The 22,839-nt window shown below is 40.6% G+C and overlaps 1 protein-coding gene across 1 annotated transcript in view; it reads right to left on the reverse strand.

Moving 5' to 3' along the window:
* The window catches only part of LOC131968670 (ras and Rab interactor 2-like), a 43,906-nt gene that overhangs the window by 2,903 nt on the left and 18,164 nt on the right, over window positions 1-22,839 (reverse strand). Inside the window, 11 exon segments of the mRNA XM_059329660.1 lie at window positions 52-215; window positions 3,336-3,467; window positions 3,574-3,799; window positions 3,944-4,026; window positions 8,675-9,674; window positions 9,676-10,094; window positions 15,392-15,483; window positions 16,703-16,775; window positions 19,021-19,135; window positions 20,110-20,308; window positions 21,790-21,884. Coding sequence (XP_059185643.1) covers window positions 52-215; window positions 3,336-3,467; window positions 3,574-3,799; window positions 3,944-4,026; window positions 8,675-9,674; window positions 9,676-10,094; window positions 15,392-15,483; window positions 16,703-16,775; window positions 19,021-19,135; window positions 20,110-20,308; window positions 21,790-21,884 — 2,598 coding nt within the window.

The raw sequence follows: 22,839 nt of genomic DNA on the forward strand, positions 1-22,839 counted from the left end.
CTTAGACTCACTGCCTGGATGTTCAAGGTGGGTTCAGGTCAGGCGTGATACCTGAAAGTCGTCCACAGTGGGCGCTGAACGCTGGGCGGTGCGCCTCTTGTGCCACTGGTGCAGAGTGTTCCTGGCCTCTGAGCTCAGAACCCGGGCTGCCTGCTCCTCCTGGAAGTTCTTGATGAGGGCCATGGCTCCGTACGCGCTGGTCAGGTAGTAGCCCCCTGGGGAGAAGAAACGAAACGACGTTATGACTGGTTGTTATGACTGGTTGTTATGACTATTACTGGTAAATAGAAAAATAGAAAAGTAAACAGTAAAAAAGCTAAATATTACAAAAAGACAGACAAAACAGTTTAAATGACAGCAATGAACATAGGAAATATAGATATTACATGAATAAAACTACACGGTAAGAACGCACGAGGAGTATCAAAGTATCTTGTTAGGCGCGTTTTTGTAGTCCATTTTCTGAACATTGTAGTTTCCATACAATAGACCCACATCTGCATAATTACACCGAGTCTAGTGTCACAGTGTTATTTGATTCTCTGAGCACCGCACCAAACGCATGATGTTTTTGATCAAGCTCAAGGAAAAGCGGCTCGGAAAAGACATATTAGGTCATTTTTGGACTATTTGACCACAGCCTAGGAATAGCCAGATGTCCACGCTTGAGCAAGGTACCAGATTTGTTAAAGGCTTACTTCGGGATTTTGAACATTAAGTTGTATGCCAGGATTGTAGTGGATGCAAAGCTATTAGTTTTATATTCGCGCTCCGGTGTCTGAAGTATGGCCAGTTCATAATGTGTAGTTCTACGATCGGAAAAGGTCACCCCAAAACAATGGTCCTCATGCATATGAGAAACCAACTTCACTTGGCACTGTTTTGTTTCTTGAAAAAGCCAGTGAAAAAAATGACAACGCATAGTAATATTACTATAGCTTTTAGTGTATACTTAGTTTTGTGGACTAAAACCTTGTAGTTTGGTGACCCTGCCAGCTTGTCAGAACTATCTATTCTACAATTTCAACTGGCCAGGACTCTGACACTGGAGCTCAGAAAGTAAGCTAATAGCTTTGCATCAACTACACTATTGGCAAGTATTTCAGACAACTTAATGCCCAAAATCCCAAACTCTCCCTTTAAGGTCCTATCCACTGACCAATGGCCTTTCCTGACACAAACCACTGAGCCTCTATGCGCAGGGCGTGGCTTGCCAGGAAAAGTGTTAGAAGAGGAGGGAGGTGTTTGAGGATGGATGGAGAAAAAGGAACAGAACAGAGGTAGTTATCTAGAAATGAAACATGCTGACATTAGAGAGAATTATAGAGTTACCAAAGAATTCACAACTTCCTCAATAGTGATCAAAATGAATCAGAACAAGATTAGGTTTTAGATAATTAATTTAAGCTCTGGGAAACACAGCACATACATTTGAGCTTGTTACAATGAGCGAATGGTACGTGCCAGACAGGTTGACGCTGATAGGAAAATATTTCATTCTGGGAGGGGTTGGTCTCCTTTTTCCTCTGAACGTGCTCCAGCTCATTCAAATCAAACACCGACTGGAATTTCCTATGAATGCCAAAAGGACTTTCCTTCCTACGTCTATGTTACTCAAGTTCTCTCACAAAACCTTCCTGGCACACTCAGCTGAGATGGCGCTAAAGGAATACCTGTGTTAGTATGCTAAGAAAATTAAAAAACGCCTCAAAATTGCCTCAACTACAGGAAAACATCTTGTGCATTTGTGTGATAGTAAAATTGTCTTAATGGTGGACATTGATGGTGCTGACCATGAAACTGCAATAGTCCTGTAATAGTCATGTCTTGTCTTCAGTCTAGACTACACTGAACAGATTAGGGACATTCCTAAGAGCTTTTAGACTGAATTCTGTCAAATGCAATGTCTGTGATGTAGCTACTGAGTCACACAGTAGTTTCTGCGTCATACTGACCTGCTCAGTAAATCCTCACAGCACTATTATATAACTTTAAAAAGAAGGGTTTTTTTTCTTTTACAAATTAAAAATTGTATTCATGTAAAACATGCACCCAATTCAATACACTCAGAGGTTTTGCTGTTATAGCCTTGCTTATAGTGGCTAATGTTAGCTTACTTTAAATAGAAATTGCTTTGCAACTGACAGTACTGACTGGACTGGAACACACACTAACCTCACACCACACTGTAATCTACCTGACATCATGAAGGAAATATCCAACTTTATATAACTTGAAGTGGAGGAAAACATTTTCCAAAAGGCAAACATCTCAGGTACTTAGGAAGTGGCTATTCATTCAAGTTTCACATGAGCCACACAAGTAGGCGGAGGGTTTCTGGGTTTCCCCTTTTGTGTTCTATCCCTATTAGCGTTGACCTTACTGTAAGTTTAAATGGATCACTTCAACATTTTGGGAAACACACTTATTTGCTGTCTTTTCTGAGAGCACAATGTGAAGAGAAGACCTCCTATCTGTATGTTAAATACAAAGCTAATGTTAGCATGTTGTTAGCCTAGCTTAGACAAAGACACTGAAAACAGCTAGCCTGACATTTTCTAAATCTTCTCTATTTCCACCTCATCAATTAACATGTGTCACACTAAAACCTAAAGTATTAAATTGTCATTTTGACACACAGGTTAAACAAAGATATGTTTAACCTGTGTGTCACATGACATGGACTTGCTATGACTTTAGATTTGACTTGACAACTTGGACTTGAACACCAATGACTTGTGAAATAGTATTTAAACTACATTTCTATAGCTTTTTTCTAATCTTAGCCACAGGTCAGCATTCACCCACTGACAAACCAAACCAAATTCATAAACCGGTGGCTGAGGCTGCCCTTGCTTATCGCCTGCATCCTGCCATGGCCAGGGATTTTTTGCTTATAAAGTTGGAATAAAATATATATATTTTTTACCTCTTTCCATAAAATGATTGTGATTTATTATTGACAGATACAGTCTATAACTTCTCAAAAATGTATTAATCAATCTCTTCCAAACATATCACAATAAAAATGAAACCACAATTAACAGAGGATTGTTTATTGATTGATTAATGCAGCAAAAAATCCCTGTTATTTAACGCTTACAGCATGTTGTTAGAAGAAAAGGCCAGGGATCTAACTGAGCGACCGCTCTACCATCTAAAAATACTTGGCATGCTACATGCTATTAAAGGGCAACCACACTACGTTTTTATGAAGAAGTTTTAACAATCTTGTTTTAACTTAAAATACAAATTCTAAAAAATATTAGATTTTAAATTATATTATACCAAGATGGTCATGGAAAACAGCTTTGGATTGCAGCAACAGGACCTACCCTCTCCTTGCAGCAGAGATGGGTCCAGCAGCTCCATCATGTAGTGGATCTCTGTGTCCAGCTGAGGCATGTCACACTGAGCCACTACATAAGTCAGCATGGGCAGGAAGTCATCTGCACCGTACATCCTCCCTGGTAGGAAGCGGAGGGAGAGCAGTAGGTGTGGTGGTCAAACATCATCGTTGTAAAGAGAATCTGAAGAATCCGTTTTCGCAAAACATTTTTACATTTCCCATACCTGAGTTATCCTGCATGATGGTGTAGATGAGTTTACACACACGCAGCAGCAATGACACCTTTTTCTCAGGGGAGTACATCTTCCTCATGTTTACAAACTTGTGGCGGATCTTCTCAATAGCCTCGGGGTCGGGAGGCACAGCTCCGTCCACCCCTAACTCCTGAGGCCTCTTGGCCTTAGCCAGGGCCAGGTTCTCCCTCAGCTGCTGCAGAGCTCCGCTGCTCACCTGTACAGTACACACATACAGGTGGTACAGTTCATTTATCCAGTCGATTAGACCAGGCCAGGTCATTAACAGATCATCAATATTGCTTCTTCATCTTTAATATTTCTTATGTCATCTTTTAGACTGATTCCACTCATCTCTTACCTGGAAGTCATGTAAAGCCACCTCGATCACACTCTTCAGAGGCTTTAGGACACACTTGTGCATGGCCTTCTCTAGCACCTGATCTGTAGAAGATAAGATGTGCATTATTGTCTTTTGTGTAAAATCAATGACAGGACACATTGGTCAAAACTGAAACTGTTCTGTCACCTACTACAAATGTTATAAACACAACAATTACTGTAAAACTTAATACCCCTTAACACCCCTCTGTATATAGATTTGGGGTTGCATGCTGATATATATCTATATACATACACCAGTTGATTACTTACATTAAGATAGTAATTTTGTATTACAAGTTTTATGTTTAAATATGCAAATGAGACATGCTCTAAAGATAACTTTTGGTAAATTTACTACTTTCCTGTTCCTATGGAAGCAAAACAGCCCAAAATCTCAAACTTCACCAGTGCATGAAAAAAAAACATTTTTTTGCCTGTAGTGTCTCAACTTAAGGAGGTCAAAGCGCTCTTTTTGGTCATCTAGAAACTTTATGATAATAAAAAGTACATTCGGTATGTTTTACAAAGTTGGCTGACACCCCAACCCAGACAACAACTCCCTCCACAGAAACGTTTTCTAACTCTTCCTGGGCGACCCCGAGGCGCTCCTAAGCCAGGCGAGATATACAATCTCTCTACACACACACTCTGTCTACCTTGAGGCCTCTTACAAGTTGGACGTGCCCAGAAAACCTACAAAGGGAGGCGCCCCAGGGGGCACTCTGTTCAGATACCTGAACCACCTCAACTCGCCCCTTTTTGATACGAAGACTCCAAGATCCCTCTGCGTTAGGCTTGGACCGATTGAATTGAAAATCATAGATGGTCTGAATCAATTGGCAATGTCTATCTAGCTGTGTTTGGTGAGTTTTTTTTCCTTCCAGAAGAACAGGTGTACATATTCCTCTTTTCGACTGTTGGAATGCTTTTTTCATGATTATATACAGCGTGGAACTGTTGGACTGAGCACTAACGTAATGCGTCCTAAATGTCAAACTTGAAGCTGTCCATTCTGTGTAGACAGGTTGAGCATGAATGGATACATTCTTGTAATACTTTCGGAATCTTGAATGTACAAGAGATCTGCACGTAAAATACCAGTACATTGAACATCAACTCTCAGTGTCCTCTCTTCTGTCATAAAACCACAACAAAAATGTATCATATCATCGACCAAAGCAGTTTGAGGACTGGTTCAGAGCAGGTACCTAATCTCAAACCAGTCCTTCACATTACGACAGCCCAAAAAAACACTCTCGGCCAGGAAAACTGGTTCCAGAACGGCACCAATTTGTTGCTGGTCTCAAACCATGAACCGCATACATCAGGGCCTGGGTTATAGTGAGAAACAAGACCAAATGTTTATCATTAATTTAATTTAATTTTGTTAACCGCAATGTGATCAATACCAGTGAGGTAATGACGTGGCTCTCTAGCCTGTGGAAAAGCAACAGACATTTTAGGGGACATAAAAATAAGAGACTTTGAGATGATATATAGTAATCCCAATGATATATTTAAGCACCAAAAGTAATAAATAACTAACCTCAAAGTCTGACATCCAAAGAGGCAAAATTCAGGTTTTACAAGATAGACTACATATTTGCTATTTAGTTAAATGGTCACCTAAAAGTTTAGCACGGGCTGTTTGAAGAGTTATAGAATGGCAGATTTGTTAGTCTGATCTTAACAAACCCAAGTTGGAACCTTTTCATAAGTTTATAATGAATTCAGCTAGCATGCAGTAAAAAGTTGGACTTGGACCTCTACAATGGCTCCATCTGTACCTCGGACCTTTGTCCATAGGCTTCAAATAATTTCCTTCCTACCTCAACTATGTACAGCATGTCACATTTATACAATTGTGTCTTATTGTTCCCGGGCAGCACTGACACAGCTATTCATGCAAAAGCATCCCCAGCCTCCAGGCAGGGTTTATGCAATGAGTTACACAGAACCAAATGCATGTTTTGCAACAGCATAATCAAGAGAGCATGCACATACAAGAATCCTGTTCTTGTGGAGACATTTTTTACCTTATGGTGAGTCAGAAAAACACCAGAGAAGGACAGGGTGAATGTGCTGAACTTACACTGCAGCACAAGCATAAACACTGTGTCTAAGAGATGGGTCGCCTGAGGTAAGGGCTTGGCAGTTCTTTATTGCACACTGCTGAGACTAATAAATCTGAAGTCAAGACCAAGGGAGGCCCAAGGTGTTTACAGAGGCTGGATAAATCCGACAGATCCTCGTGTTTTCACAAGGAGGAGTACTGAGGCTGTCAGGGCAAACAGTAGGACACTTTAATATCAACATCTCGGCACACACACGCATACACTTGTTTTTGCGACCTCATGAGGACTCCTGTCTAGGAGGTTACAAACAGGGACAAATGCGCGTGCTTGTACACGCGCACATGCGCACACACACACACACACACACACACACTCTGACTGCAGACTTCCTAATTCCTTTCAGAAAGGCTCATTTCCTTTGTATATTGGGCAATGTTTGTTATTGAGCTTTATCTAGGCTACAGCCTATTCAAAGGCTTTCCTCAACAGCAATAAACTGTAGGATAGGCTGTGATGAACAGTGTACACACACAAACAGACATACACACTTCAAACTAAAGAAAAAAATTACAAGTTAAGTACATGAAAGCAAACTTTAAAGTATGTGCAGTTTTATGATTTACATCCCAGAAATGACAAGCTTTCCCGTTTCCTCCCCCTGTTTGTTCTAATCCAGTCATAGCCATAAGTTAGGGTGTGTTGACAGCTGTATACTCTCCCTGTACACATGCCAAATAGTTGATCATCTACCTGACCTCACAATTCAAAATGTGAAGGGCTATAGCTGCTAAAAAAACGTTTGACTCTCGGCTCTCGTTTTACTACAAGCACTAAAGTCCAACATTTCTTTCCCAAGATGTCAGACTTTCAGCCACAACATAACAGTACTCTTCTAAATCTTTCTGTAAACACTCTGAATGGGAGCACAGACATCAGCTTAACTGCACTTCTCCTTTTTTTAAAAACATTGAGTGGGATTGTAGCATGACGTCAGCCAGGCTGCCTGTTTCTAGTTTTCAGTCTTGTTTTGTTTTTCCAGGGAAAGATGGATCATTTTGACTCAGCTCTAACCATCTAACAATGAACTTAACTCTTTCACTGGTGCATATTCTATAAGCTATTACACTTTATTCCTTCATACTTGCTGTATAAATAAACCTTTACATTTCCCTTCTCCAAGTGGAACATTTGTGAGCGTGAGACGCTTAACGTGCGTCTGTGGTGTGTTTGCACAACCAGAATGGATCACTTCTCTGTCTCTGAACAATGCTTTGCTGTTTTTGTTTACAATGAACAAGGGATGTGAGATGAGTGCAAAGACATACTTACATATTCATGCAAATACTCAAGTCCACAATAATCAGATAGGAATGAAACGTCCCTTTGATAGAGCTGCTCATGCCTGCAAACTGTATTATTACAATCACTATGACCTCATGGAGCATATCACCAACTCTGTTACTGTCCAACAGCATTCGAAAAAAACTGAATTATTTTGATCCTATTTGCAGTGAGGTAGCTAAATTTCAGTTCTAATGACACAATATTTTTAGACATACGATGTTGTTCTACAAAACCTGCAGTCTAAAGCAGCTGTAAAGGAGTTTTGCCTCAATAAAACAGCCAAGGAGCCCGATAATCTGACCAATTTGTTGCTGCTACTTACTTTCACCACTGTGCTGAGGACACATTTAGGGAGTTGTCAAACTCAAAACATAGAATTAAATGAAATTTCTGCCTTTGAAAATGAGCGTCAACTGGACTGTGAGCTTCTGCTAACCAACAAAGGCCAAAAATAACTCACTGGGGCACAGCACACTGGCATTTCTGTAACTCAACACTAGTAATGAGGAAGACTAATATGGAAACGTCTGATGTTTGATTCCAGAGAAAATGGTCCTCAATGAACATTTTCAATGAATTAAGTCATTTTGAAGAAGTGACTGCTGTAAGCGAGGGATATGACTTAATCATCACACACATGTGCCCACGCAAGCATGAGCAGATGTTTCGCAAAGTCAGGACACATGATCCCACCATGCAAACAACAAATCCTGAATATATTTTGTAGCACTTTCTATGAAGTCCATGTCTATAATACAACATAAACGCATGTATAATGCTTTATAATCTACTTGTAGATGTGTGAAATTATAGTTGAAAGAGTCATAAATATTCATAATGCTTTATAACAATAATCACATTCTAAAGCCTTTGTAATAATTTATAACGTCAACAATCATACAACCTGCTGGATGCTGGATGAGTTTTGCAAGCCCATGTCTATAATGCATCATAAACATATTTATGATTAGCCTACCCTATAATTACATTACTATGCATTATAACAGTGGTTGTATCAAATGATAAAAAATATTAGAATATATTAAAACTATGAGAATTATAATACACTAACATGAACAATTAGGCATATGTGTCTTTTTAAGTCATTAAATGCTTCATACTGCGACAATTGATATAAATCATTATGAATATGAATATGTGTTCATAACTATAATTATAAAGTTCATTATGATTTTTTTACGACTGAATATAGAAATGGGTAAAATACAAAGTATTCCCAAGTGTTCTGTTCGTGGTTTTAAAGATTCACAAATTTATGGCCGACTTACCGATCTGGTCCTCAGGTATGAGGGACTCAATAGGGGGGTCCAGTTCAGAGCTCTGCCGTAGGTAAGCCTTCATCTGCGTCATAAACTGCCTGAGAGTCTGCAGAAAGTCCATCCCTGAGGTGTGACAGCCTCGGTTCTCCTGAACAAAGCTGATGTAGTCCTGGACCAGGGAACCAAAATACGAGCTTTTGTCCCTGGACAGCTCGGCGATCCTCTTCACGGCCCGTCTCTCCGGGGTCATGAGGGAGCTGAGCATGCCGCTCACTTTCCGGAATCGTCCCTTCAAAGCCCTGGGGAGGATGAAAGAGCCGCCGCTTAGGCTCACGCCGACTTTTCGCCTCCGCGCTTTGAAGGACGGACGGAGGCGCATTTCTAGGTCCGTCTCCAGACCGACCCCGTAGTCTTCTTCCTCGTCTTCTTCCCCATCCTCGTCATCTTCACTGCTGTCCTCCACTTGGTCTTGATGATCGAGGTGCCTGGACTGGCTAGGGGCCAGGCCTAGGGAGAATCCCGGAGACTGGGAATAGTCCAGTGAGTCAGAGGACGAAGTAGACATGCTCATGTCACTGAGCCTCTGGCGTCCCCTCTCCTTGGGAGTGGACGGACTCCCAGCGTTATTCTCCAGTAGTACATCGGCGGGGACAGCAGGTGGAGGCTGGCAGGGTGGAAGCTTTGCCCGAGACAGAGCCCTGGCGATGGTCTCATCATCCAGGGCAATGTGGCAGCGGTGAGCTTCCAGATCAGGCTTCTTAGGCCTCGGAGGTGGCGGGTTTGAAGGCACAGGGATTGCTAAGCTGGCAGTTTTTGATGGGCTGCTCTGCTTGGTGCCCATTTGTGGTCGAGCCGGTGCTGGGCGCCTGCTGGGAGACTGTTGTAGTCTTGCAGACACAGCAACGGCCTCTGGCATGCTCTTGGGTCTGGTGGTTGCTGCTGGGGGTCCAGGCGGAGGCGGTGCAGGGCGCCGGCGCGGCATCGAGCGGGGGGGAGGGGGGCGAGGGGGGAGGGGGCCGTGATTTGCCGTTCAGCTTGATCTTTTCCACGGGCTGCTCGCTACCTTGGCTGCTGCTTAGTGGCTTCACGGACGATTTCCCCACATCCTCTAGGTTGTCATCGGAATGGACAACGCGCGAAGGCGGACGGTCCTCGCAGCGGTGGTGGTGCTGATGAGTCTGGAGAAACAGGGGGTTGAGGAAGCACAGAGGACCACTGGAATGTCTCCCCTGCAGATGAAAGGAAGGTGGAGGGGCGCGGGACCTTAGGGTCGGGGGCGCACTGTCACAGTGAGCCCCGGTGTGTTTCTGCTGTGACCCCTTGACCTCACTGTTCCTGTTAGTTCGCTGCGGGCTGAGGGTTCGGCTCAGAGGGCGGCAGGGGCGGGGGGAAGTGCGATGCTGACTGCAGAGGGCAGAGTCCCAAAAGCCTGTAACACACAGACACAGAAACAGTCAGAGGCAAACATTAACTAAACATTAACTACACACACACTTCAGAGAAAGGGTATGTCCTTGAGCCTTCAAATTAAAAGATCCGTTAACAATAAACAAGACCAAAAATAGCATTCTCAACTACTTCTCACCAACAGTTGAAATGTTTCCTCAAAGTTTTCCAAAGTTTCCTCTTTGCCTCTCTTTCTCCTCAGTTGTGTTTTTTCATATTCCCCGTGGCAGAAGTGCTGTGAATTCAACCCCGTGTCTCTTGGCTCTACTCACTGGGTGCCGGCACACACCCAGAGACACAGAGAGGGAGTGGCCCAAGCTAATCACAGAGTGGGAGGGCACTAAACACAACGCACGGCACACAGTTCCAGTTCCTCCACTCCTTCTTCCTGCTCCATTTCCCTCTGTAACTTCCCTAACTGAGTAGCTGTTGGACACTTTTTTGTTGTCAAATGAAGCAATTGCTGTCTGAAAACTGTATTTATAGGATTTTCTGCCTTTCCTTTTTTATATATTGACAGTACAAGTGTCCCACAACAGAGGAAAACACATGTGCTCCATTTTGTTGTCCCTGTGTGCTGTTCCACTGAATCATTCCATTGTTTTCAGCTATTTGGCAGGACAGTCCTCGCGCTAACACACTACAATAACTACTTGAAAAGATCTACTTTATCCTAGCATGAATATGTAGTTACAACACAATAAACAGGCAACATATCATGCCACTTCAAAGAATCTAAGCATTGATTGCAGGATAAGTCTAGTGATGACTGACCCTGCAGGCTAAAAATAGGAACTGTCACACTCCAATAAAGAAGCCTGTCTAAAGGTTTCATGTCTTATAATACCTTGGTGTCTGGAGACTGAAATGTGCCTGTGGTATTCCTACTGGTCCATGTGAGCAATGACCACCTGACACTGGCAAGTCTGTCTGCAGAGCAAGCCTGCAACAGGCAGCCCACTCCAAATACCACATATAATACTGACCTGCCACAATATATTAAACTCTGATTGTACAAAGAGAAGTGAAAATACCTTTGATTTAGTATTTATCTGAGAGATTTCATAAAAAAAAAAAAAAAAATGTAATTTCTCAGATAAAAGCAGGTATTCCAAAAATAGCTGAGTCTAACTTTATCTGTGACCATTAGTTTCAATGCCGGAAGCATAACAGCAATTAAAATAAAATGGAAGCAACTGAAAATAATATGTAGCAAAATCATTAACAACAAGTTAAAATGAGAGCAGATCAGAGAACAGGAAGAAAAAAATATGTTTTTATAAGCCTTTTTTTCAAATAATGACCCGGGGCCGTATTCACAAAGCTTCCTAGTACAAAGAGTTGCTCCACGTGGCTATATTAAAGCAAATTCTTAAAATTATGAGGTCTTCAAGTTGGGACTAGAGCCTGGTAAAGATAAAAGTTGTTAACAAAGCATCTTAGCCCTTAAGAGAGAGGAAAAACTGCTAGCAGGGCGGAGGACTTTAAAGAAAATGTTAGAAAGACAAAGCGTTAAGAGAAATATTCCACATTGTGAATAGCAATGAGTTAGAAAAAACTAACAAAAAATGTCAGATTAAATCGTGCAAAATAATAATGCTAGTGGTTGATCTCATGAGAGATGCGCTCTCCCAACCAACCCAATTACCATATAATGCCAAAAATTAACACACACAAGGAAGCTTTGCCCTTATTGTGGCTGTGTAACAGAGCAGCAGCAGTACATGTATAGTAAACGGTGGCAGCGGCGAGTACATTTAAAATGAAAATGGTGGAAGAACTGCCCATCATTCTGTTTTTCATACTCAAGCAAAGTTGTTCTGCATTTTGGTCCACTTTCTTTCTTATTATACGCGAGTTGATGGCACAAATAAATAATATTTTCCATCTTGCCGTCTGTACCGGTTCTTCCAAAGGAGGAACAGAGCCGGGAACACTTTGTCCCCCCATTACGTCTCTGGGAGGTTCAGATTGAAGGCTAAACATCACAGGGGCGTAAATATTACGCAGTCAATTGAGCGCATATACACAAGCCACCAACACAGTAATTAAGGCAGGTTATCTGTGAAACATTTGTTTCACTAGGTTTGTATTGCGCTCCATATTTAATCAGAAATACTTTATTGATCCCAGGAGGGAAATTTAGTATACATGTATTTAAAAATAGTGGAAATAGCAAAATATATAGACTTAAGAAAATATACAATCTTAAAAAATAAACAAACTTAAAAATACACAGACTTCAACATACTATTAGTAAGCAGCAGTACACAGGTGAAATATAAAATACAATAGTCCCCCTCATATTTACAACGGGTTATTGAGGGTGGAAAACGTTGGAAAAATTACCAAGTTACAAATCGTTCTGAGGGGGACATGAATATGAATAATACAAAATATATGAAAGATTTGACAGCAATCCATCCAATACTCCTGAGATATATCAGTCTGTATGAAAATGTTGGACTGACAAATCGACAACACTCTCATCCTGATAGTCACACTGCTGGCCTGGCTGAAAACAAGTTCAAGGAGGGATTTTTTTATGATGACAACTGCAGTTAATAAGGGTCTAAAAAAAACAAAAAAAAAACAACCCTCCCCATGCCCTCTGGGATTCGTTCAAAGTCACTGCAAATTTCAAATGTCTCTGGCACTGTTTGTAACATGTGTTTGTGTTTCACATGTGCGTGCCCATATTCCACAACATATAATATGATGGTCTGCTTTTTTGTCTTTAAATAGAAGCTTTCCAGTGGAGAAGGGGAGTTTCCCTTAATGACTGAGAGAGAGCTGGGCCTCTCCTCCTTCACTTCACATGTGAGGAGAGCAGTGAGAAATCAATCACAGTGTGGCCTTTTATTCCCACTTCCATTCACAGGAATGCGAGCGTGAAAACGTAAGGGCAGCTTTTCATATTTGTGAGTAGTTATGACAGTTTACTGCACGTTACATTAGCACTCACACTTGCAAGCCTTGTGTGTTTTCACACATGTCTAAATGTGGAGTGATGGTATGTGTGTGTTTAGATAGCACACGGCTTACTGTAGCTTTCCACTGGCCACTCCCTTCTCCCCCACACTAAACACTGAGCTATGTCGTAGGCTTCTGCTGTAGAAAGCTGACTCACTGCAGATTCACAGCAGCTGAGCCAAGAATAACCTGACAGAGATGAAGCAACTAAAACTGCTGTGAGACCAGACCTGAATGGTCAGCAAAGAAAATAAACAAAACCTGTGCTGCTTTATCTGTTTGTTTGCTTGGTTGACTGACTGACTGCATGTTAGAGCAGGTGGAGCAGCAGGCAGGCACCCTGCAACACCAGCTCTCTATTATAATGAGATCAACAACGCTCGTTCTCTGCTTCATTTTTTTGCTGGTCAGTGTGTTTTAAACATTGGAGAGATCCAGGTTAGCCGTTTCCCTTTGCTTCAAGTCTTTATGCTAAGCTAGGCTAATCAATCCCACGTCCAGGTCTGTAGTTAAGGAACACAAGAGACATCAAGCTTCTCAACTACATTCCAACAAGACTAGGTCAAAACCTAGGATATGGCTGGCAGTGTTTGGTCAATGTGATTTTGCGATTTTGTGGGCAATGTGTTACAGGAATAGTTAATGGCAATGTCTATAATGTTAATATTTTGGATACTAGTAGTTAGTATGCTTTTGTCGTTTTGATACAAACACGTATTAATATGCGTCATGAGATTATAAACCCCTTGTCTGTCACTCTCACGTCTCAGGGATCAAATATAATTCCATTCTATTAAGACCCCCCCCCCCCCCCCCCCCTTCTTTATGTGCATAGCGTATTTTTTGTGCCATTTAGTGAAACGTTTTCTGCTCAGACAGCTGTTTAAGTAACACACATATCCAGCTGTATGTGTATTGAACTTCTTAACCACATCCTGATTGCTCAACGCTCCCAGTCTGTTTGTGTTGCTGCCTCACTACACGCAGATTCCCCTTACTACAGTAGGCGGGGATATAAAATCCATTAATCAATATATCGTAACATTGTCGATTACTTCCCATAAAGCCAACATGAGGCTTACAGACAGACTGGAAGCCTTGATGTATCAATAAACATGTGGTTAATACGTTGAAAACATATATACATTCGTACATTTGATATCTGTGTGATTTAAACCAATCAAAAAATCAAAATTACTTTATTTATTCCCGAGGGGAAATTCAGTTCGTCTGTTAGCTCTGTTAGAATGAGACAGCCTGATGGCTGTAGGAGCGAAGGATCTTTTGAATCTCTCCGTCCTGCAACAGAGAGAGAGGAGCCGTCCACTGCTGTTGTTTTGGTCCATAAAGGTTTTGTGTAGCAGATGATCTGGGTACTTCAAGAACTCTAGTACTCTCCACCACCTCCTCCAGTGTGTCCAACCTGGCTCCAACCACAGAACCAGCTCTTTAGACCAGTCTGTCCAACCGCCTTCATCTCTGTGTCTGATGCTGCCTCCCCAGCAGACTGCAGCATAAAACAACACACTACCACCACAGACTGATAAACATCTGCAGCATCTTACTACAGATGTCCAGAGATCTGAGCTTCAAGAAGAAAAAGAGGCGACTCTGCCCCTTTTTCTAGAGAGCGTCTGTGTTTAGGAACCAGTCCAACTTATTATCCAGGTATACACCTAGATACTTAGAACTTGGCACCACCTCCATGTCCACCCCACAGGTACTCAATGGCAGAAGGGGGGCTTGAACCTGCAGAAATCTATGATAATTTCCTTAGTCTTCAAGGTGTTCAGTAGGAGATAGTTCTTGTGACTCCAGTCACTGAAGGCTTTTATCAGATCCCTATATTCAGATTCCTGTCCATTCCTGAAACACGCCACAATAGCAGTGTCGTCGGAGTACTTCTGGATGTGGCAGGACTCAGAGTTGTATTTGAAGTCCGCTGTGTACAGTGTGAACAGGAATGGAGCCAGAACAGTCCCTTGTGGAGCCCCTGTGCTACTCATTGATAAACAGCTATATATGCAGAATATGCTTCACGTAACGGGACGGGATTGCACGATAGAACGTATATACGCGCTGCTCACGTCTCGCACCCAGAGGAACAATAACGCCTTTGCACCACTCGTTGCTTGGGCCCAAATAATTACCATTGTAATGCAATGAGTGAAGTAAAAGAACTGTCCTTACCGGACATCCTTAATCTGAACTTTTAACTTATAGTTCAAACTTGCAAACCAACAGTATGGATGTTTGCGATGTGTGTTACTACAGAATTTCAGACAATAAAACAATACTTGAGGCTACCTGCTCCAAGCTGAGACACCTCCTCCAGTTCTTTCTGAGTCTTAGCAGATGCAATGGCCTCTGGGAGTTTGAGTGCGAAAGGCAGGACATCCCTGAGGGAAAAGGAACAGGCAATAAATGTGACATAAAATTATGAATATTTGATATACAATATAAGAAAGGAACTGCACTACTCTAATTTACCTGTATAAATGAATGAGAATGTAATTTAATGCTGATTCATCAGTGTACATTTACTATTGCAATTATTAAAGGACAAGGAAAGGAACAATAATACAGGCCAGTTAACAAAACTTTCCCCAGGAAGTAATACAACCAGGAATAGGTAAGTTGTCTGGTTTTAAACAACTACAATAATAATAATAATAATAATAAATGAATAAAAAAAGATATGAAGAAAAGTGAATATAAAAAAATTATGAGATTTGGAAAATAATAAAATTGGTAATTGCGTGTATGACGGGTTGACTACATAAAAAGAACACGAGTGGATGTATGCTTACAAGTTGTAGGTAGTAATAATAATAATAATAATAATAATATCAATAAAACAATCTTAATAATAATGATAATCATAATAATTTTGATGATTATAATTGTAATAACAACAAAATAAGTATGCTTATGATCATGCCAAAACATAGGACATATGAAACAAACAGAAACATGACACAATCACATAAATTTCATATTGTTTTTGTATATTTGTCATTAGTAGTAATTAATTCAAATATAATACTACACATTGACATTATTATTGTTATTTATTATATTGTTGTAAAAATTAAACATATCTTTATCCTCTTTTTATCAGTATTAATTTTCTTCTCATTCCCATATTTTTCTATGAATGTATGTATTTGTATGTGTGTGCACAGTCTTTATTTGACAGTGATATGGCCTCAAGAAAGAGGCTTGTTTCCATTATAAATCCATAGGTAATAAGTTTTAAATCCACACATATGTGTTTGGATTAAGACTGCAAATTAAAATTCAGCTAAAATCATATAATCCACTTTTATAAAATGTAGGTCTGTTGGATTCACGGTCATCTCTCTAATAGAATCCAGTTTTGTGGAGGGTTTGCATGCAGTTCAACTCAATTTCCTGTTCTGTTGTTTAACAGTAAGTCATGTCTGTGTCTTGCTGGCACAAGCTAAAAACAAGAAGTGAGCGGGTACAATGACCACTTACTCAACAAACATTATTCTCATCATGAGTTTCAACTGTTGAATGACGCTCTCGTCATAAAATGATGAAACTGAGGGTGTGATTGAGGGATAGACAGAAAGACAATTGTTGGTCGTTTACCTGCTGATACAGTAGAAAGCCACCAGTCGGAACAGATCTGCAAAGCTGATCCCAGACTCCTCCAGAGAAAAGGCTGCAAAAAAATGTAAATGTGTAAAGACTGAGTTACAAATTATAGACTGAAAATCAATTAGATGTAGATGCTTACTGGACATTTACATATGGAAAATTAGAAAAAAATAGTGCCAAATGAAACGGCTGTGGATAGCAACAACAATCGGTGGACATATTTTAAATATAGCTTAAACATAAAAGAGTATAACTTCTTTAGGGTGGCCCTTCATTAAGGTGGTTTAAGTTTTGTCTGCATCAATACATTCATTGGTTTCCTGTCTGGAGCGTATCAGGTTCTCCAAACCATCGTCTACTACAGGTAATATACATTGACTGTGGGAAAATACCTCAAACAACCCCACTTCAAAATATCCAAGCTATCACTTTAAAGTCATCAAGAATTTTCTCTGTTTATGTGAGAAAAACTTAATTTTCTTCAAGAATTAAAGGTGAGTAATTGATATACAAAAGTTTTTTGGGTGAGGTATTCCTTTATAAAAGGATTGGTGATTATTTCCCTATAAATAGGGATGCGATCCGATATTCAGCATCAGTATCAGGCCAAAATCACTGGATCAGGTATTGGTAGGGGGAAAAAAAAAGTACAATCTCATCTGATCCATAAGCCTAAACTGTTACATAGATGCTTCACTAAACTCTGTGTGACCTGCCGTAGAGAGAGGAGAGCAGCAGGTGTGACGTGAACAGTTATGTGGATTGTTATATGTCTTATATTGAGGTACTGTTGTGGGCAATGCATCTTCCTTTAGGAGAGTACTTGTTTCAGTTTGGTCAGGTTAAGAAAAGTGGATTGCGAAAAAATGTTTTTTAACAGCTCAGTTGTTAAAAGGAAAAGAAAGACGTTATCAGATTGGTATCTGTATCAGCAGATTCTTAAGGTTGCTGTATCGGTATCGTATTGGACCTGAAAAAGTGGTATCGTGCAATCCCTACATATAAAAGCATTGTTTAAAAGTTAAGTCAAATGATTCATGCACAGGGCTAACTTATCACAGCAGTTAGTATGAGAGGCCAACTGGAGAGCAGCTGACCCACATCTAAAGGCCAAACCAGGCCAAAGGCACTCCCCTCCCTCCCATGTGTACTGTCATTTCAGCATGGAAAATCCACAGCTGGTGTGTCATCACATTTTGGCACTGTAACAGCTTCATGACCAATTCCAAAAACTGAAGCACAGCACAATGTAGGACTCATTTTTATAAGCATGGGCACAAATAAATGACTAATCTACTATTGTTTACCACTTGATTAAAGCCATTTTACATGTATGGCATTATATGTCAACAGCTTTGCTATTTTCAAGGGCAAGTGTTGCCACACACGCACACGCACACACACACACACACACACACAGCAAATTACCTGTTCAATGTACTCTTGAAGCAGTGCAAACAAACATGTGACCATGACCAAGTTTTGTGAAAGTCACACTTGGCTCCAGGTGTTTGCTAAAGATAAATGCATTAACGCCAAACTTTTTCCAACTTAAAGAGGACAACAGCTGACTGATTTGTGAGTGGCCACAGACACACCTGTGTAATACTCTTGCTGTTTGATCAGTTGATCAGTCTTGATATGCCACACCTGTCAGGTAGATGGATTATCTTGGAAAACAAGTGCTCACAGATTTCAACAAAACACACAACATTTGAGAGAAAAAAGTATTTTGTGTGCATAGAAAATAAAAAAAAATAGAGATTTTTGTTGAGTCAACACAAGAAAAATGTTAACAAAAAAGGCTGTATTTCAATTTGGCTCAGTGTAATAGGCAACATGGATCTTTAAAATGTTTTCAAACCCCACACAGACATGCTGCTTACACACAGTTGGGCCAAACTGACAACCCTCCGGTCACGCACTCTTATTTCTAATTTACGTTTGGGTTTATCTTTAGACACAATATGCGGAGGCGGACAGGAAATTACATCTTTAACTCTGTGACCTAGAGTACAGTGTGACTGCAGAGGTGGTTGTGGTTGAGCAAGACATAATCGGAAAGGAAAGTGAAAGAGAACAATTTGAGCTCTGAGACCTATCGACGCTCATAGAACTTCTGCAAATTTCAATTTAAAAAAAGCATGCCTCGCTGAACCGTTGCTTATTGAACATAGTCTGTACAATGCCTGATTGTGCAGCAAATAGCAAAGATTGCTGCACAATTTGGAAATCAGTTTGGAAATTTGACAGTATCTAAATTATTATATTCTGATGTAAATAATGCCAATGACAAACATGTGACTTACTGTACTGGCTTTCTCTGACAGAGAAGTGGCTGATGGGAGTTCCTGACTCATCCTCCGCCAGGCGCATAGACAACACCTTTTTCTGCAGAACAGCTGACTTCCTTACCAGGAACACCTGTACCATGGAATCAGACATCATGAAATATGATATTATGTTAAACAACAATTAAACTAGAAAATTTCCCCTGGGGAAATTCTGAAAGGGCCACGGGGGCTACTGCCGGTGTGTGTACACTATGATGAGATTCTTCAGAGATTTCAAACAATTAATACTAGTAATGTTATGATACTATATTATATACAAGGAGCACACCTACAACAAGCATTCCTTTTCAAGCATCCATTTATACACCAACCTATGCCCTTTAACCTCAAAATGTGTGTGCTTCACACAGACGTCTTCTAACTGTCACAGCACTTACAGGTAACTCCAGACTGTCTTTGATCATCCTGGAGCTGATCATTGGCTGAGCCTTTGCCATTCTGCTTATTCTTCCATCCATTTTGATGGCTGTCTTCCGTTTTCTGCCACGTGTCTCTGGTTTTGCTCTCCATTTTAAAGCATTGGAGATCATTGTACGCTGTTCTTCTGAACAATGTCTTGAACGACCCATTTTCCTCAGGCTTTCAAAGAGAAATGCATGTTCAACAAGTGCTGGCTTCATCCACCGGCACCTACTGGTACCTTGTTTGCCATGTAGCAATAAAAAATATACTAAAAACCTGGATTAATCTGGTTAGTCACATTGGACTGCTATTATTTTGAACACTACTGTAATTTGAAAGGTTTCCTCAATGCATTTCTCAACACAGCTTTACCAGAGGATTGTGAGTGAGAAGACACATTTTCCTACGTTTCTATGTATAAATAATTTCTGTAGAGTGGAATTTGCGGCCTGGAGCGCAGTTTTCAAATTTATTTTTTGACATTTTTTTCTCTCCCTCTACACTCTGAGCGATGATGTCACACACTCTGACATGAACATTCCACTGGCCCCTACAGCTATTGCATAGCCAGTGCTCTGTGCGATTGCCCCGTGGCCCTAATAAAGACATTCACATTTGTATCCCAGGATGGTAACCACTCACCCCAGGTGGCTGTTGGAGTAATATGCGACTGGCCTCCTCTTCACTGATTGCCAGAAGTAGCCACACTGGGTGGGTTTGAGTCAGCCTGTCCAACACGCTCATTCTCCTTCGCAGGGAGTCGTACCCAGAATCCCTTTCACCTCCCACCCCGCCACAGTGGGTGGACTGCAGGTAAACACCACTCACTTCACTCTCGAGCCTGCAAGAGAACAGCAGAGAGGGACAGATATTAAAACACTTTTGCCATCTGCTGGTGACAGTGAAGACCAATGTGTAAAAGTGTTTATAAATAGATGACTGGATGCAAAACCAACTTAAAGACATGCTGTGGCTCATCAAGATAACATTTATAGGAATTATAGAGAATAAATTAGAATTACTGCCTCATGGTTGTATGCCTCAACCAGTCAAGCTGCAATTCCCATGCATGTTTGACTCGAACATTAGACAAGGCTTTAAATACTGATGTTGTTGCAAAGGATTCTTGGAATTTGTAGCTTCCAAAAAGATCTATACAATCAAAAGATCTCCACAAAAAGTATAGTTTCAAGGTGTGCCCCCAAGACTAGGGATGGGTACCTTTCACATTTGAACCGATACGGTACCGACACCCGGTACCTGGGAATCCGTACCGGTACTCAACGGTACCAATTTTCGGTACTTTTGTGTTTGTTTATGTGGTGATAAATGTTAATTTGTTTAATAATAAAATCTAATTTTTTCAATTCAACATATTTATTTCTCAAAATATAAACTTTAAAAAATTTATCAAAACAATATAAAATCCAGGATGAGCAGTGAAATCAATGATCAGTTTAAAGGTAACGCCGTTTGATTTTACATGAATCGGTACTCGGTAGTACCGACGGAATTCGGTCGGTACCTATAAAAGTACTGAATTCGGTACCCATCCCTACCCAAGACTAGTATCACCAATTCAGTAACTGCCCAAATGTGAAATCACAATCTCTCCTTACTCACAGCACCTCCATTAACATTACTTTCCGTCATCTACTATGGCTGAAATAACCATTACTGCTTTGTACCTTCTGTGGAAGAAAACCTCAATGCTGTTGTGTGTTTGGATTAATAATATTATCTGAAGGTGCATACAGCTTGACAGATTTCATTGCCTTCTCCAGGAACTGTGTCTAGATGACTGCCTGGACAGCATTACTGCATCTGTATGTTCCCAAAATAAACTGATTTTGTCCTGACCTAATTCCAATAAATGGCTTAAAAGTATACCAAATCACTACAGCATGATGCCAATGTGTAAAAAAAAACCTAAATTAATGTTTTGTCAGGTCTGTCTGCAAAATGAGAAGGAAACAACTTTTCAAATACTTTTACTTTTCTGAATGGAGTTTGGATTGTTTAAAGCTATGCTATGCAGGAGATTCTCAATGCCTGGCGAAGTTATAGCCCAAAATCTATTTTGTGAGGTCACAGCAACCTTTGACCTACAAAATTTAACCAGTTCATCCTTGAGTCCAAATTTGAAGAAATTCCCTGCAGGCGTTCCTGAGATATCATGTTCATTAGAATGGGACAGACAGCCTGACAAAGTCTCAATGGGACAGACAGCCTGACAATATCAAACCTCTGGCCACAACAGAGACGTAAGAACAAAACAAGTCAGGTTTGGAAGATATGAAGATGTGTGAAAACCAGTCTTACCCTTGTAGATCCATGGGCTCTTTGTCAGCTGCTGGAGAGGTCTGGACCATCTCTCTCTTCAGCTCCCCGATCTCCAACGCAAATGTGTCAATCAGCTGGAAGAAGACAGAATGAGAGGATGTGACTAATGAGAGAATAGAAGAAGGAGAAGAGGATAGGGAATGGCAGTAAATGAAACTGACAGCATTGCTCAAACATTACTTAAGAAACAAGAACTAACAGACAGATGACTGTACTAGTCACATTTCAAACAAAAGGCAGGATAACCGTCATTTTTCCTGTGTGTGGACCTCATTTCCTATTGGTAGGAAACATGGAGGCAAAGCATTGTGACAAAAATGACCCACATCAACATCCAGAGTGAAATGTTCCGTCGTACTGCAGTGACACTCACAAAACACAGCTGTGTGTGAACATCTGGACCAATCTGGGCGGGAGGTCTTGAAAGATTATTGAAGGACTATTTCCAGGCTGACAGAGATAAGAGTTGTCATTTAAATCTGTTTGGCACTAATAACTCAACAGAATTAATGGTTGGAATGACAGTACATCTAATAATGACAGTGTAGGATTATGTCTTTGAACTGTATTTAGTTTCAGCCCACAACTGTTCAAGGATTTAAAAACTGATGACACATGTGGAATGTGTTTCACAATCTCTGATACCACACTCATAAGCTAACAGAATAACTCTTGTGGTTGGCTGCTCAATCGCCTTGACATTTGTTTCTGTCTTTGGAATAAACGAAAGCATGAAAAGGAAATATGAGTTGCCATTCAGTGAGTTACACTGTAGGCTACAACTTAAGCTTTGTTTTTAAACTGATATTTGTTTACAATTTGGCAAACTGACACAATTACAATGCTGAATTAGCTATTAGAAGTTCTTGTTTGCAATGTCTTTATGGAAGTACAGATAATCATCACTTGATTAATGTGATTTTAATATAAAACTCTGGTGTTATAACAAGCTTTTTTTCCTTTGGATGCTCCGCTGCAGGCATCAGATTTGAAACTCTTTGAAGCATCAGTATTTTGGGAAAAGGTTGC

This window comes from Centropristis striata, chromosome 1, assembly GCF_030273125.1.
Source record: "Centropristis striata isolate RG_2023a ecotype Rhode Island chromosome 1, C.striata_1.0, whole genome shotgun sequence".
Taxonomy (NCBI): Eukaryota; Metazoa; Chordata; class Actinopteri; order Perciformes; family Serranidae; genus Centropristis; species Centropristis striata.